Source organism: Chinchilla lanigera, unplaced genomic scaffold, assembly GCF_000276665.1.
Source record: "Chinchilla lanigera isolate Chin_1 unplaced genomic scaffold, ChiLan1.0 scaffold00066, whole genome shotgun sequence".
NCBI classification, from domain to species: Eukaryota; Metazoa; Chordata; class Mammalia; order Rodentia; family Chinchillidae; genus Chinchilla; species Chinchilla lanigera.
In genome coordinates, this window is record NW_004955467.1 from 5435898 (window position 1) to 5452921 (window position 17024).

At 40.8% G+C, this 17024-nt stretch overlaps 1 protein-coding gene across 6 annotated transcripts in view; it reads right to left on the reverse strand.

Annotated features, from left to right (window-relative positions):
- Window positions 1-17024, reverse strand: part of Dnah9 (dynein, axonemal, heavy chain 9) — a 319645-nt gene that overhangs the window by 78398 nt on the left and 224223 nt on the right. For all 6 annotated transcript variants that reach the window (XM_013522070.1, XM_005399351.1, XM_013522071.1 and 3 more), the window contains 5 exons: window positions 12145-12264; window positions 9505-9693; window positions 6471-6706; window positions 3329-3451; window positions 1636-1840 (listed from right to left, as the gene is read on the reverse strand). In XM_013522070.1, coding sequence (XP_013377524.1) covers window positions 1636-1840; window positions 3329-3451; window positions 6471-6706; window positions 9505-9693; window positions 12145-12264 — 873 coding nt within the window. The remainder of the gene's footprint in view (window positions 1-1635; window positions 1841-3328; window positions 3452-6470; window positions 6707-9504; window positions 9694-12144; window positions 12265-17024) is intronic.

Genomic DNA, 17024 nt, shown 5'->3' on the forward strand with positions numbered 1-17024 from the left:
CCTCTTTTTACAGCTCCTTTGCCTCCCCCTGCCCCCTCCATCGCTTAGGCCCCTTCCCATGTGCCAAAGAGCTAGTCCCTGATTCCTATTAGCTATCTTTTAGTTTGCTCTTTGGTTTAGTTATACTTTGAGTTGCTTGTGAATTTTAAGCTTGTGTGTCAGATTTATTTCACGTAACATTATAGACTCAAGGTGCATCTATTTTCTACAAATGACTCAAGCTTATCTTTATGGCAGAGTAGTACTCCATTGTGTATATGCTCTGTTCCTTAAAAACACATATCTCCGTTTTGCCTGAGTGTCAGAATTTGCTGTTCTTTCTTCTGGGAAAGCTCAGTGCCCAGAGGCTTTCAAATTATTTAAGAATTAACTCAAGTGCCAACTTCTCTCTGTTTTTTTTTTTCCAGTACCAGGAATTGAACTCACAACCTTGCCCTTGCCAGGCAGGTGCTATGCTGCTGAGCTAAATCCCCAGCCCCCAACTTCTCTTTTTTAAAGAGAATAGAAAATAATAAAAAAAATTAAAAACAATACAGAATTTCAAGAAAAGGATTCTCACCATCACTGTTTAGATTAGTTCCCAGGCTTTCTAATATCACCCTGTTATATTTTCTCCAAAATTCTTATCACTAGTGAAATGTCATTATATCTTTATTTACTGTGCTCCTCTATTAGACTGTAAACTCCACAGGGGCAGGGGCATGGCTTTTCCTGGTCACTGCTGAATTCTCCATCCCTGTAATCTTCCCTGCTGTGGAGCTGGTACTTCTTAGGCCTCTGTTCAATAAATGAGGGTGGAGGCAAAGTCTCAAGAAGCCCTGAACTCAGTGTCATGTGCACTGGAGTTTTAGGCCCATTCCGTGTAATCTAATCATGTTTAAAGAGAAGAACACCTGCTCTATGCCATGGACCGAACCACATTTCCCTCAAATCTGTATGTGGAAGCCCTAACTCCCAACATGACTATGTTGGAAACAGGGTCTTGAGAGACGACTGCAGTTAAATGGGGCCCTAAGTGTAGCTGTGTGGTTCGTGCTCTTATAAGAGGCAGCTTCCCCCTTCTCCACACACGCACAAGAAAAGGTCACATGAGAACATTATGTGAAGGCTGCCACCTGCAAGCGAGTAGAGATGGCTTATCAGAAACCAGCTATGCTGGCACCCTTGTCTCAGACTTTCGGCCTCCAGCACTATGAGAACATAGAAGCCTGTTGTTCAAGACACCCAGTCTATGGTGTTTTGTTATGACACTTTTATCTGACTAGATATAAGCTTAGCAGGGTTGAATCCATTTCTGCCACCTTTGAAGAATTCCATGCCTAGCTGTCGGCATGAGCTCATGCGTGGCTGGAGGCCATCAGATTCATAGCCTGTGCCCTGCCCTGCTCTCGACCACTGGAGTGTCCCTTCTTCCAGCCACCCGCAGCTTCTGGTCATCAGTTGGACATACCCTCCCTCACCAGACTTGGCCTTGCTGGGGGGCCAGATGGGGCTGGGCTCGTCTAACATCTCAGAGAGCCTTCCACACTTGGCTCCAAGAAAAACAGCTTGTCCAGCCCTGCTCCCTGAGTGGGTGCCCAACAGGGTCTAGGGAAGAATATTTTTCTTCCTTTTCCCAGTGAACACCTCAGGTACCTTCAGCTGCTCCAGGTCCGGCCTCTCCATGCTGACCACAGCGGCCAGCAACTGGTCCTCTAGGCCATCCCTGGTCACGCTGAAGTTGATCAGGGTGGCTTGAGCCTGCAGCTCTGGCTGGTAGTGAGGATTGGCCAGCTTGGTGTGAAGGATGAGCCGGAATTTGGGATTATATTCACACTCTTTGTCTCCAATTTTGATGAATCTGGAACATAAAGGCTCATGTGAAGAAGGTGAGGCGCCTCCCTGCAAGATTTGGTCAGGGATAGAATTCAAGATTTTTTTTAATATCATAGCCAATAATGTTGCCATATTTGGATGATGTTAGTACTCTGGGATCCTTTGTTGCTCTCATGTGGAGAAAGAACGAAGACGGCTACACAGGCCGTCTCCCTCTGCCACCATGTTTGACTTTGTACTGTGGAACTCTAGGGAAAGCCATTCCCAACTGTGATCAGCATAGAACAGGATGCTATGAAAATTTTCCAGCAGATGGCAGTAAAGCTTTTGGAGGAAGAGGCATTTTGTAGTTGTATAAAGATATTTTTCAGCTATTAGAGGCCTTACTTTTCCTCTTGGCTGGTAGGGGAATGACTTTGATGGCTGAAATTAGACAAACACATAAATAAGCACAATCTAAAGATATGGAAAGGCAGCTCAGGGCCTAGGCAGTGGGTGAGATGCCAGCTGTGCTTTGGGTAGGGTTTTTCCCTCAAAGGGTCATTTGCTAGCTGTTTAACAGCTTGGTCTCCAGGGAGATGGTATTAGGGTAGTGGACATTTAAAAGGTGCAGCCGAGTGGGAGGGAATTCCAGGAGATATTGTTCTTGGAAGGGACAAATATCTCCCAAGAGAGGGTCAAGTCTGATAGAAATGGATTAGTTTCTGAGAAGAGTGGTTTATTACAAGAAGAGTGAGACATTCTTCCCCAGTCTTTTATCTTCTGTCTTGCCACATGGCTTTTCTCTTTCTCCCACGTACACTTCTGCCATAATACCATTCACTATGTTGTGATGTAGTCAAAAGGGTCTCATCAGAAGCCTAACAGATGGGGCTTCAGATCTTGAACTTTCAGTCTCCAAAACTGTGAGCTAAGTAAACCTTTTTTCTTTATAAATTACTCTGCCTCATGTATTTTGTTACAGCCAAATAAAATGGACTAAGACAGTTCTTGAGTCAAGCATGCCTTCATAATATTTATCACCCACTATGTTGTGCGCATATGGCCCTTCTACTTCCTCTCATTTCTCCTCTACATCACCTCCTCTTCCTGCCCTACCATGGTGAAACCCTGGTCATGTATCAGTACCCAGAGTTGCACAGGCTTAGCAAACTGACAAGGATCCAAGTTTGCAGAACTCAGATATTTGACTTGGATAAAATGCTCATGCTTTAAAAGTCTGATTTTTAATCACTTTTCATCTGAGATTTCTTCCCACTTCTGCACTGTGGCCATTTTGAGGGAAGTCAACGAGTCATGGGCTGATGGAAGTGAAGTCTATCCTAGGAAGCCTTCTTTAGGAACCAAGGGCAGCTAAATAACCTCTGCTGGAAAGGAGGCCAGTGCACCAGCTGCAGGGAGTTCCTTGACCTGAGCTGAGGAGGGGAGATTCTAGAAAGAACAAACCTCTCCACGATTCACCAGGGCTGTGAACCTGCTTCTCACAGGGGGCAGCCACTTGTGTGAGTCTTACCGTCCTTTTTTAATAACTTCTCTCCCAAGCAGAGGTCCCAGAACAGGATCAATGGACTCTTCCAGATTTTCGATCAGCACCACCTCTCCAGCTTCCAGGGCACGCTCTAAGGTTTGAAGGTAGCTGGGAGAGGGAGTTAGGCAGTGTGAGCCTGTGGCAAGGTACTGATTCAGAGGAATTTAACAAGGTCCAAGGCAACCATGGGTTTTAAGATGCACGAGTAAACTTGGAGACATGGCCAATAGAAATGTTTTTCAGCAGCCCCATTCTTCTTTATTTAAAAGGGCATTATATGTGAATTTTGACACTTTTAGAAATAAGGAGGAGTTACAAAATACAAAAATAAATACAAAAATTAACAATAATTCTTTGATCCATTATTAACCATTTGGTGGTTATTGTGTACATTTGAATATTCAGTACTCCTTTGTCATCTACGGGGAATTGGTTCCAGCATCCTTTAGATACCAAACTTCACAGATACTTAAGTCCCTCCTATAAAATAATGTATTATTTGCATATAATTTATCTACATCCTTGCACTACTTTTACCTATAATATCTAAGACAATGTAAATGCTGTGTAAATAGTTGTTATACTATTGTTTAGGGAATAAGACGAGGAACAAGTCTGTATATATTCAGTAAAAATGGAATTTTCCCCCAGAAACATCAGAATGTTTCTGATGTGTGGTTGGTTGAATCTATTTATGCAGAACCTACAGTTATGGAAGGCTGGCTGTACTATACCTTCAGGGTTAGTTTTTATACAATTGAATTCATACAGCACCTTTGTTTTATAACCAAGATCTGTACCTAAAATGTAAACATTTTCCCATGCCATCAGACTGTCTTCCAAAGCAATTATTAATGCCTGGCTATTTGATTATATGTATACACGTTAACGTATCTATCAACCAATTAGTAAAGGTCTACATTATTTTTAACTTTTCAGTGTTAAGTAGAGTTTAATAGGTATGTTTATCGGTTAACTTTCTCTAAATCAGTTTATAAGTTTAATATAATTCTAACTCAACAAAAATAATAGTGAAGATCTTGACTAAAAGTTTTAAAGTTAACCTAAGACAATATAATACAGATAGTAAAAAAAAATAAGATGGTGATGAGGCACTAATTGGTCCTTCAATGTCCCTCATGAAGAAAGGACTCATAATACCTAATTCTAAAATATTGTTTGTAACTTCAACAATGCAGGTCTAGAAAAGAAGTCTGAAAAGGTATGCCAGGAAGTCAGCAGTGTTTTGAATGATGAAATATAGACATTTTTATTTCTTTATTTTTTATAATTCCTTTTCTCTACTTTTCTAACAATAATGACACATTATTTTTATAATGATAAATACCACAATAAATGTTATAAAATAGAGAAACACATAATTAAAAGCTAGTATAATATTAGAGGCATAGAAAATAATAAAAGGTCTGCATAATAGAATAATTTAATATAGTAAAATGGCATTTCTAATTAATTGAGAAAAGGATGGAGAATTTGACAGATGATATTGGAACAATAGCTAACCAATTGGAAAATTAGTTGTACTTCATTTAGGACCTGAAAAATGTATTTAAAATGATTGGATTTCAAAGTAAAAACAAAACCCATAGAAAACTAAAAAATGTAGATTAATATTTAAGTAATTTCTGGAGGAAAAGTTTTCTAAACATGATCTATCGAAGGCATGGGTGACAAGTTTGACTAAATAAAATATAGCACGTCAAACTCCACACATAAAATTAAAAGGGAAATGAGACACTTGAACAAAAAATTGTACATATTCTTATACAAAGAATAACATTTATATTCAAACAATATATGACAAATCTAGAAAATCACTCAATAGAAATAGTCAGTGGATTCAAGCAGAATTAGTTAAACAATGAAGGCATATGAAGAGATAGGTCAGCAGTGTTTTAGCTACTACGGATATAGCAATAAGCAAATAAGAAACAGACTTTTGTCTAAAATGTATTTAAACTGGGATGAGAGAAAAGAGAAAAGAAAGAAGGCGCAAATTATGTATATATGTATATACAAGTTAGCTGGGCTGGGGATTTAGCTCAGCGGCACAGCGCCTGCCTGGCAAGTACGAGGTCGCAAGTTCGATTCCTGGTACAAAAAAAATCAACAAAAAACAAACAAACAAAGAAAACCTTGCAGGATAGCTAACATAGTTGTATTACTGACTTCTATCGCTTTACTGAAAGGAACAGTTAATGATTAATTATTTGATCAATCTTACATGTCTATATTTGTTTTCCTGAGCAACCACTTTGAAGATATCAATGTGTAATACAACAACCATTGTTAATTTCCTATCACCTTGTCTGAAATTCAGTATTGCTTGTATTGTTTTTGTGTTATTTTGTAAATATATGTGTGTTTGTTAATATGTTTTCATCCTTTTATTTTGAAAATAAAAAGTAAAATGTATTTAGCCAATTAGAAAAGAATATTTTAATCAAACTTTGGGAAGTAGGTCAAGATTAGATTGTTCCACGACTGAAGATGTAGATAAAAATAAATCATATCACACCTGGGTGTTCATTTCCCAATAAAGTTTACTTTGCAAGATGTTTTCCACCCTTTAAGCACTTACCATTTCTTTGTTTGGGAACCTTCAAACTGCTCTCTTCTAATGCTCACTCTCCATCCCTCCCTCTCCCTTTCTCTCCCTCTCCTTCCCTCTCCTTCTCTGTCTCTTTCCTCTTCCTCTTCTGTTTCTCCTTCTCCTTTTTCTGAGATACGGTCTTGCTCTATGTTCCAGGTTGGCCTTGAATTTGAGATCCGCCTGTTCAAGGGCTGCGATTACAGTTATGACCAATGTTCTCAGCTTCTCTTTCAGTTCTTTATAAAATATATAATAATTTTTTTGTGAACTATAGTCACCACATGGTCAGTGACCAACTTCTAAAGAGAAAGAAAAGCAAAGACTTAGTACAAGGCACTTTCATTGAGGTGTTTCCTGAAGCATCTGAAAAAATGGGAAGAGAACCATGAAAAATCACAGGGACCTCAAGAAGTGATCAAATCAGGAGAAATAAGACACTGGAGCATAATATCTGCTCCTGTTTTTTTCCTGCACAAATGATGCCAGTGGTAAACTTGACGCTCAGCTGCTTACCCTTTCTGGCCAATTTGGGTCACTCGGAGGTCTTCTCCGTATCTGCTCTTGATCCACTTGATGCCTTGCAGCTGAGGGTCCACCATAAGTGGCCAGCGCTCGCAGTTGCTGAGGATGGTGGCGTTCTCTACAGACATGCGGTCTGCGGGGAGGCCCTCGTTCCGCCAGGCAGCCACGATGGCATCATCGGTCAGCACCCTCAGTGGGTCCAGGGCTGGGGTGACCGGGATAGGTGCCTGGTGAAGAAGGCTTTATCAGTGTGTGTTGGGGGAGGTGAACACACAGCCTCTCACTACATGATGTAACTCCTTCAAAAGCAAGATTACACCCGCTCCATGCTTGCCTGGCTGTGTGAGTACTTCTGGAATCAGGCTTCTTTCCTTGATGGATGAACAGCAAAAGAACTTCAGCCTGTATGTCCAACTCTTTGCTCTTTGGTATATTTCCCTAAACCAACTTTCCACTCTAGATTATTTCAGTTTCAATAAATAGCCTCCTACATGTTAGCGTTTATTTTCCTACTACATTTCTCTCTTTCTCCAGTGAATTCAGTGAGCCAGCACCAAGACCCATGCAGCATTCTGCCCCAACCGCTCTCTCCTCTTGTCTATTTCACCAGCCGGCAAGTGGATGGAGAGGCTGACTTCCCCTGTCCCAAACATTTCACTGCCAGAGCTGTCTGTACAGGAAACCTCCCTGCAACCCCCCCTGCTGGGAAGCCCTTGATGATCCCTCAGCCCTTAGAACTCTGCCCCATGTCCTCTCTTGGGTGGCTTCAGCCTCCTAGACCTTTCCTTGTCTTCTTTCACTTCTCTCAATTCTATAAAAAATCTTCTCCATCAGTGAGTCATATACCTTTTTAAAGAAAAAAAAGAGGTAAATTTCACACAATATGAAATTTACATTTTAAGGCATGCAATTCAGTGGCATTTAGTGCGTTCACAATGTTATGCAACCATCTTCAGAATCTACTTCCTAAACTTTTTCATCATCCCAGAAGGAAACCCTCATATTCATTAAATAATCTCTCCCTGCTTCCCTCTACTCTAAGCTCCTGGCAGTTACTAATATGTTTTCTGTCTCTATGGATTTTCCTGGCTAGATATTTAATACAAATGGAATCATACAAGATGAGACCTTTTGTGTCAGGTTGCTTTCACTTAGCATAATGTTTTTGAGGTTCAGACCGAAGACCTTTCAATCCATCTGTCTCTCCTCTTTGTAGCTTGTTTTGCCCACTTACCTCAGGGGAACCTCTTCAAACCATTTCTTGTCCCTTATTTTTGTCTATGAAAGGCACAAACAACCCACACTATACAGTCAAATTAGCCTCTTGGAGGGTATTTTTCTGGGGTCAGACACATGTTTTAATATTTTTTTGTAATCTTACATACAAAAGTATTATTCCAAGAAGGAATTAAAAGATGTTCCCACACAGCCTGTTATGGTTTGAATGTATTCCAGAAAATTCATGTTTGAAATCCATGGGTTGAAAACTTAATCTCCAGGGTGACAGCATTGGGAGGTAAGGTCAAATGAGATGATTTGGCCATGAGGGTAAATGGATTGCTGTCCTTCTCTTATGGGAGTGGCTTAGTTATCATGAGTGTGGATTTATTATCAGGGTACCTTTGTTCTCCTTTTTCTGTCCAGCTCTTGCCCTTCTTGCTTTTCGCCTTCTGCTGTGGGATAACACAGCACACAAAGACTCCTACCAGATGCCAGAGCCATGCTCTTAAGCTTTCCAGAATCCCAACCATGAGACAAATGAGTCTTGTTCTTTATAAATTACCAGCTTCAGGTATGCTGTTACAGTAGCTAAAAGTAGATGAAGACATTGCCAAAGAAGTCTATGGCATAACAATGCTCAAGAACCCCAAACAAAGCCAGAAAATTTCCCACTCTGATGTTACTGATTAGCTCCTCTTGATTCACCTGTTATTGATGGTTCTTTTGACAGTTTCCTTTTTCCACAAATGTTTAAAATGAGCAAAATAACCAGTATCTGTGTTGTTCCTAGTACTGTAAGCTTTTAAACCATTGTTCAGCAAATCAACATGTGTATAAGCATTTATGATCTCCTCTGACAAACCAACCATCACTAAGCAACATGTGCTTTGCATTCTAAAGATGCAACTACCTGGAGATTTCAGAGTATGTTTCTGGCTGTATGTTGTAAACTTTTTGTGCTGGCTCTACTGGTAGCTGAATTTTAGGAACCTAGTCTCCTTTACTGGGCCTCAAGCACGCCAAAGGCATTCTGGACTCAAACGTCCTTTGGCCCTCCCTTATGGAGGGGTGTAGGATGTGCTGAATGTCAGTGAATATTTGTAGACTGATGACCGCTAGTGACATGAAGGCGTCAAGCGAATGTTGGGAATTATTCTGACTACATGGTCCAAGTGCAGCATGGAATTCCCTGAAACATTTCCCTGCTTCATTACAGTGGAGGGTGAGATGTAGACAGCAGACTTGGGAGTAAAATCTGACTGATTAAATGATGAGGACAAGCTGCACAGCCCAAGGAAAAGCACCAAGGTTGTGGGAGATAAAGCTGTTTCCATTAGGGTGTCTGTGAGTCACAGCTGTTTTCTGGTCCTGGGGTACAAGCTATGCAGCTTTGGGGCCTGCTGACGAGGTGCAGTGAAGAACAGGGAAAGGGAGCGTTCCAAATGCTCCTGTGTTGCTTGGCTCTGGAGCTTGATGATCTGCAAGAAACTCCAGCTTCTTTTGATGTCTCCCAGGTTTTCAGTTTTAAGAAAAGCTAGGAGACATTGACTGGCTTAGAACACCACGATTCCCACGCAGGACTTCATTAAGGGATGAGTTTCTGCTCTCTGGTGGCCCACAAGGTAGTGGGGCACAATTCAGAGCAGTGCAGAGGGCATAGGTATACGTGTCCCACAGCTAGTGCTCAGGAAGGGGCAGAAGCACATGTGCAGGAGGGCACTATGAGATCTGAGTTCTCATGGCCATGTGGCGTTACACGAAGCCATAGGCTGATGTGATCAGGAGAAATTCACACAGTACGTACCACCAGCTGGCTCAGGTAAGGTCTCCAGGTTCCGTCCATGAGGCTCTGCCGGTATTTCCTTGTAAAGAAGCCGAGGTATGAAATGAAAGCGGTAGTAAGTAAAATGTCTCCACATAATGTCCTTTCCTGTTGTTTGAAGTTCTGCACAGCTTCTGCCCACCTCACGTTTTCAGAAGCGAGTCCTCCAACCTACCATTTCAAAGGCCAGAGAAGAAAGAGGACGTGTCACATCCTGGGCTACACAGTTGGGGATGCAGTCTCAGGATGGACATGGTGCTCACTAGCAGAAGGCCTCAGGACATCATTTGTGTGGTCTTTTCAACCACTGGGGATTTGCTCCCATTGCAGCAAGCATTTCAGCAAATGAGTTCCTGTTCTGTTCTATGCATTGTGTGGGCGGGGGAAAGATAACAAGTTTTGAGTGCAGGCTTCCAGGTTTCGCCTTTCTACATGTGAAGATGGCTACCACCCACCTCAAAGGGCTGTTGGGAAGATTAAATATAATTGAATGTGTTAATCACTTAACCACAACACCTGGTCTGTGAGACATGAAAGAAAATTGCGCACCTCTCCCTTCTACTCTCCAAGTGCTCATTTCCAAATGGGGAAATGAAAATAAATAAAATCAAGTCCATGAAATAATTCATAGTGGACAGGGAGATAGATATGGTAATTAAAATACAAGGTGAAAGGTACTGTAGGGACCTGGGTGTGCACAAAGAGCTATGAGCTGTACAGCATACCCAGGCTGGCGTTGCCCACATGGGGATGGCACCCTTCTCCTGGGGAGGACAGCCAACCTTTCTATGGAGCACTATGGGGTGCATGATGGAGCATGGTTTCCGCATTAGGACTTATCATGTATTTTTTTCCTTGAGTGATGCATCATATAATGTGAGAGCCGGGAGAGAACTAAGGAACTTGTCAACTCAGTCCCTCCCATGCCTCAATTTAGATTAGGTCAGAAAAGTCCATGTATCTCCCCAATATCTCAGTTGGTTGTGACAGAGGTGGCTGTGGAGCCTGAACCCTGTCTGCAAGAGCAGGGAACCATTCTACCTCCCAAGTGACAGAACATGCTCAGAACTCAGAACATGCTCCAGCCAGGGAGAGAGGGCTGTGCTGAGTTTCAGAAACCAAGCAGTAGCTGAAAGCAAGGCCAGCCAGGTAGGAGGTCTGGACGACTTCTTGCACATTTGCAGAGGTGCTGGCTCTACGCCAACCTATTGGTTTAGCTAAAGGGAGCATCATGAAACTAAGCAGCAGCTGCTCCCACAAACAAGTGCACAGCCATACATTTGTGGGGTAACTTCACTAAGGCATGGATCTACCCGATGACGGCGATGACTCATTCTTACCAAAATTTAAAAAGTGGCTTTGTTACATACATAAAGGTGGTTGGTATAAATGTAAAAATGAATTGATTATATATCCCTTCATTAGTAAAGCCAATGGTACAAAGACCCTCATGTGAAAAGAAATCACACTAAGTGGACACTGCTTCGTGAGATTCTCTCTCTGACTTGCATGCTAACTTTTTCTCTGCTAGAGTTTGAACTCAGGGCCTTGCACATTCCAGACAAATACTGTACTATTGAGCTACATGTCTTGTCCAACCCCTAAGATCTCAGCTGATAGAGCTGATGACAGGTACAAGCCATGGGACATTTTAAAAAGCCATAAGTTCTTGAAACTCCTCTAAAGAGCTGATGCCTGTCTCTCCCTTTGAATTTATGACTCCTTTGACAAAACAAAATGTAGTGGAAGTGACATTGTGATGGTTTTAGGTCTCAGGTTTTAAGAGATTGGGACTTTCCTCTTCCTGTTCCTGGGAATATTTGCTCATGGAGCCCTAGGTCACCCTGTGAGTATCTAACTACCTTGCTGATGAGATGGCACGGAGAGGAAGTGAGATTATGTGGAGAGGGAGAGAGGTCCTGCTGAGCCCACCCTGCCAGCCACTTCTGCCAAGGTGCCCCGCATATGAGGGAAATCATCCAGCCTCAACAGATCAGCTCATCCTTTGGCTGAATAACATGGAGTGGCTTCATTCATGGAGCAGAAGCCTTGGATACCTGAACTCTGCCCGAATTCCTGACTCACAAACTTGTGAAATATAGTGGAGTGATTATTATGTCAAATCACTGAGTTTTGGGGTAATTTGTTTTGAGGCGTCCATGCTATAAGTGCATGTGCATAGATAAAGTCATGTTCAACAATGCTCAGAGTCAGTCAATTTCACTTCTTCCCCCTTAGTTTCTAATCATGGTCACAGCCATTATTGAAATGCAACATTAAGAAGATCTTTAGAGTTGCCTAAGAATTCTAGTTTTGATTTTTAATACTTCCTCTGATCGATATATACCCACGTAAGCACGGTTACATCCTGCATGGTTTGTGAGCAATTCAGTGTTTGCTTCCTTCCCAACCATCTCTGTAAGAAAATTCTTCTGACCAGACCAGAACGTGCACTCAAACTTTTCTCAAGAATCAGTCCCTGCATCCCTGAACATTTTAATATCCCTCCCCCCAGCGCCCGTCAAAGCGGTGCTGAGCTGTGCTCATCTATTTCCCACCTCCGTGTTACTCCACAAGTGTTGTAATATAATTAGAGCTTGGGCTGCTGAGGCGCGCACTCACCAGGCGGTTTGCAAGGGAGATGGTGCCTGCGGTCACTTCAGCTTCTTGCTGACATTTGAGTTTGTCTGCTGTTGCTTTCTCAAACTTGGCGGTGAGCTTTGCCAGGTTTTCATTAAGGTGCTGTTTAGAAAGGAACGTAAGGTCGGTGAGTAACCCCAGCCAAGTCACCTTCCCTGCTTCTGATGTGGGGGCTCCTGTGCAAAGGATTTGAGAATCCCTTAAATTCTTAAGGGATTTCCTTGGGAAGGAAGTGCTTCCCTTAAAAAGGAAGTGCATGGCAAAAGCCTAAGAGACTGGGGAAAGCAGGGCAGGGAAGGAAAGGAAGCCAAATATGGGGTGATGTTGGATGGACTCCCAGGAGAAACTTTAGCTTTATCCTGCATGGGAAGCTGGGAGTGGAAGTCCAGAGATCTGCAATCCAGGTGAGAGAAGAGCTCTCATAGCTCAACATCTCAGGTGCTGGGTAAGGATTATGGGGAAGGACAGATGTGGAGGAGAGGAGGAGTGCGTACCTCTGCTTGCGTTGGGAACAAATGAGTTGTAGAGGTCTGAGGAGATGGTGCAAGTGCTGCTATTAGAAGCAAAAGCATATCACAGCTGGTGGAAGCAACATGATCAAAAGGACCCCAGGGTGGACTTGGGAGAACCAGTGACTGCTGCAGCTGGTCTGGGGCTGAGCTGTGTGGAACCTAAATTCCTGACCCTGGCTAGAATGTTGTAGAAGCACAAGACAACTTTATCCTAACCTCATGTATTTCCTCACTATCACAAAGCATAGGAACATTTTAAAATAAAGACATAGTTTTTGGGGCTGGGGATTTAGCTCAGTGGCAAAGCGCCTGCCTGGCAAGCACAAGGTCGTGAGTTTGGTCCCCGGTACCGGAGAAAAACCAAAAACCAAAAAAAAAGACATAGTTTTTATTTTTCTGCACTTGTTAAAGAGTAGAACTAAAGCATGTAGCATTCATTGCCCTGAGAATACAAATATACACAGACATAGCAGATACATCTAAATTTGTCCTGTTTGTGCATTAAGCAGGATTCAGGCTGCTTTGTTCATTATTACTAAGGTATACAGAAATGAATACAAGGCTAAATTTATACAGTCAAGCAGTTTGAAAGCCAGGTGGTGAACCATCCAATTAATGATGACACACTGGCCACACTCCTCTTTCTGACAATTCTCTAAAATGATCATGATGCTATTTCAAAAGTCATAGGTCCTGAACACCAAGCAAATTCCTAAGAGCTTTTGGAAGGTGATGCATTCCAGTAGATTACAGAAGTCCAAGCTGATGGAGGAGTGGGGTCGTTTGGAGCAGGGAAGAAGAAACTGAAGCTTCCACAATTCACCAGAAAAGAAGCTGATTGGCCTGCAGAACCCTACATAAACCGGAGATTTTGAAGACGAAGCGAAGCTGAGAATAGAAGAGCTATTTGGGAGCTAACTGATCTCCCACCTCATATCTCCACCCATATGTGTAGTGTGAAGTATCACAAGGCATCCATGACAACAGGCAAGGAAATCAATAATGGCAGAGAAAAGACAGCACTTTCGAGTATTTGGGATGCAGCCAGTATAACTCATCTGATCTTGGAAACAAACCCAACCAATCAGCTCTGCCCTTACCTGTAGAGCTATCTTCAGCTTTTGAACACTATTTTAATAAACACAAAATGGAAAGGAGATGTTAATGGAAATCTAGATTAAGGTAAACAAGAAGAAAACAAGACCTTGCCAAAACATAATTTCAGCAATGTAAACAACACTAAAAATTTTCAAAACTAATTTCTCAGAGAGATGCAAGATATTTCATCCATAAAAGATAACAGGATGCTATTCAAAGAAGAGAACAAAAGAACCCTTAAGGAAATTGCTATTATTGTACTGTTAATGCAAAAATAATAAATTCAAAGTGAGGTTTAAAAGATGAATTTGAGGAAATCTCCTAGAAAGCATAGTGACAAAATAATGACAGAAAAGAGAAGAACAAATTGAGAAATTCAATATCCAACCAGTAAACATCCCTAAAGATAAAATTAAAAAGAAAGCAGAAAGGAGATTACCAAAGAAATAATGGAAAATAATTTTCCAGAGCTGCAAAAAAATGCATCTGTATGTATTAAGCCTGAAGAATAAAAAGAGTGTGACAGCTAAGCACATAAATGTAAAGCTTCAGATACCAAGTGCAAAGAAAGGGTTAAAAGCCTATCAGAAAGGGAGAAAAGGCAAGCACATCAACAAAGAAATAGGATGCTGATAGTTCATTAGACTTCTTATCTGATAAGAGCAGAAAAGCATGAATATCTCCAGAAGAGTTATCAACCTTGAATTCAATGCTTAGCAAATGTTTCTGGATCAGTTGAAGACTAAAATAAGGGCATTTCCACAATAACAATTCAGAAAATTTACTTCTCACTTAACTTTTTTGAGAAAGCAACTTGAGGATGAGTCTTAATGAAATAAAATTAGAAACCAAGAAAAGAGGACTCATGGGGTCCAAGAGTCACTGAACTGACTAAAAAAAACCAGCAACATGTGCCTATTCTCCAAAACTTATCAGAGCTCTGAACTGGTGACAAAAGAGAAAGGTCTGCTGGGAAAAAATTTTGATAGAATACTAGATTGGATGGAAGTTTAAAAATAAAGGAGGCTATGTGAAAGGAACTAATATAAGAAAAAAAAAGAAGTTACAAACTCCATGGAGGAAGAGAGGTTGTAAAAAGAAAAAAGAAATGTAATTATGGGGCACCTCTTACATCTGCTTACAATATGGATATACTCACAGAATGTAAGTGGAACTGATTGTCCATTTTTGTGAAGCAGTCTATGGACAGAGCACTAGACACTGAATTTTGGTTGCAGAACACAAAGTAGATGCTTTCAGTCTTGGAAGTTACAAGGCCAAAGTAGTCAGTCATGATAGCAGAAATTGGGAGTAGAAGGAAGAAAAGTTGAAGGCAAGGGTAACAAAGAGCTCTATTTTGAAAGCTGGGGCTCACAGGCAATGCCTCTATGGTAGAGTGAGAAAGAAAGTGAGAGCAACTAAAACTAGCTGTCAAAACACTGGCCAGCTGCTCCTTGGACAAAGGACTTCTATCTAGGACATATAAAGAATTAAAAAAATCAGGCACCCCAAATTCAAAGACCCAATACAAAAATGAGCACTGAGATGAATACACACTCCTTAGGTGAAGAAATACAAAAGGCAAATAAATACATAAAAAAAGTTCAACATCACTGGTCATTCAAGAAATACAAATTAAAACAACACTGAGATTCCATCTCACACCAGAAAGAACGGCTGTCATCAAGAAATCAAATCAGATGCTCGAGAGGCTGTGGGGAAAAGGAACACTTCTGCACTGCTAGTGGAAGTGTAGACTGCTGCAACCACTGTGCAGATCAGTCTGGAGATTCCTCAGTAAGATAGGATTAGAGGTCCCATTCAACCCAGCTATTTCTCTTTTGGGTGTTTTTCCAGAATAACTAAAAACATCATACCACAGCGATATATATGCACCCACGTTTATAGCAGCATGATTTGTAACAGCTAAATCATGGAAACAACCCAAATGCCCATCTACTGATGAATGGATAAAAAAACTGTGGTATTTTTATGTAATGGAATGTTACTCAGCTATAAAGAAGGATAAACTTGAGGCTTTTACAGGTAAATGGATGCAACTACAGACCATACTCATAAGTGAAATAAATCAAACTCACATGTGTAAACATCGTATTGCAACCCTAGCATAAGAACCTGAAAGAGTAAATAAAATGTGAAAAGCAAACAGATATTGTGAAAGGGAAAAAAAAATTGCTCAAAAAGAAAGGATGATTGGGGTGAGGGAAAAGAGAAAAGAAAGAGGGAAGGGAAAAAATATATACACACAAGCTAGCTAAGATAATTGGACTACTAATTTCTATTGCTTTATTGAAAGGAGCAGTTAATGTTTAATTGTTTGATCAATCTTACCTGCCTACATTTGTTTATTTGAGTAGTCAATTTGAAGATAACAATATGTAATACAACAACCATTGTTAATTTCCTATCACCTTGTCTGGAATTCTGTATTGATTTTATGTTGTTTTGTTTATGTCTTTGTGTTTGTTAATTTGTCTTTGTTCTTTTCTCTTTAAAATAAAAAATAACTCTACTGTGAAGACAGCTTCATCTGAATAGCAGACAGATAGCTGTTGTAGTAATATTTATCAAGAAATAGAGGAATCAGTCCAGCACAAGGACAGAAGTCAAAAATTCAAAAATGTGTAGAAGATAATGTAAACGAGTCAGATAAGTCTAGTGTTGGTAGGGAGGTGGTAAGGTTTATGACAAAATGCAGCAAAACTGGTTGGAGAGTGGAGCTACTAGTGAACAACAGGATCAGTGAATGATGCTTGGGAACCTTCTGAATGGATTTAGACTGGTCAGAAATCAGACTTTTACATGAATGCTCCTGATGTTTTAAATATTTACAGCTAATTAGGTCATCTGCAAATATTTTACTACATGAGTAAAATAAAACAGTTAAGCCAGTACATACCAGGCTGTCACGTGGCTGCCATAATTGGTTGAGAGAGAAAGAAAAGAATTAAAAAGGGATTGTACTCCTTAGAAGCCCTTTGATACAGCTTGATATCTTACCTTGTGCGTAGCTGTAGACTCCATGGAAATGTCTTACTTGGTCTGATTATTACTATTCTTATAAATTATAATACTCATATATGGTCATTGCAGAACAAAGAAAATATAGATGATCAAACAAATAAAAAATACCCAAAATCCAATCCACCACTCAGAGATTATCCCCACTCTTAGGATTTTAATGTACTTTCATTTTATACAATCAAATTTAAATTATATTGTACAATCTGT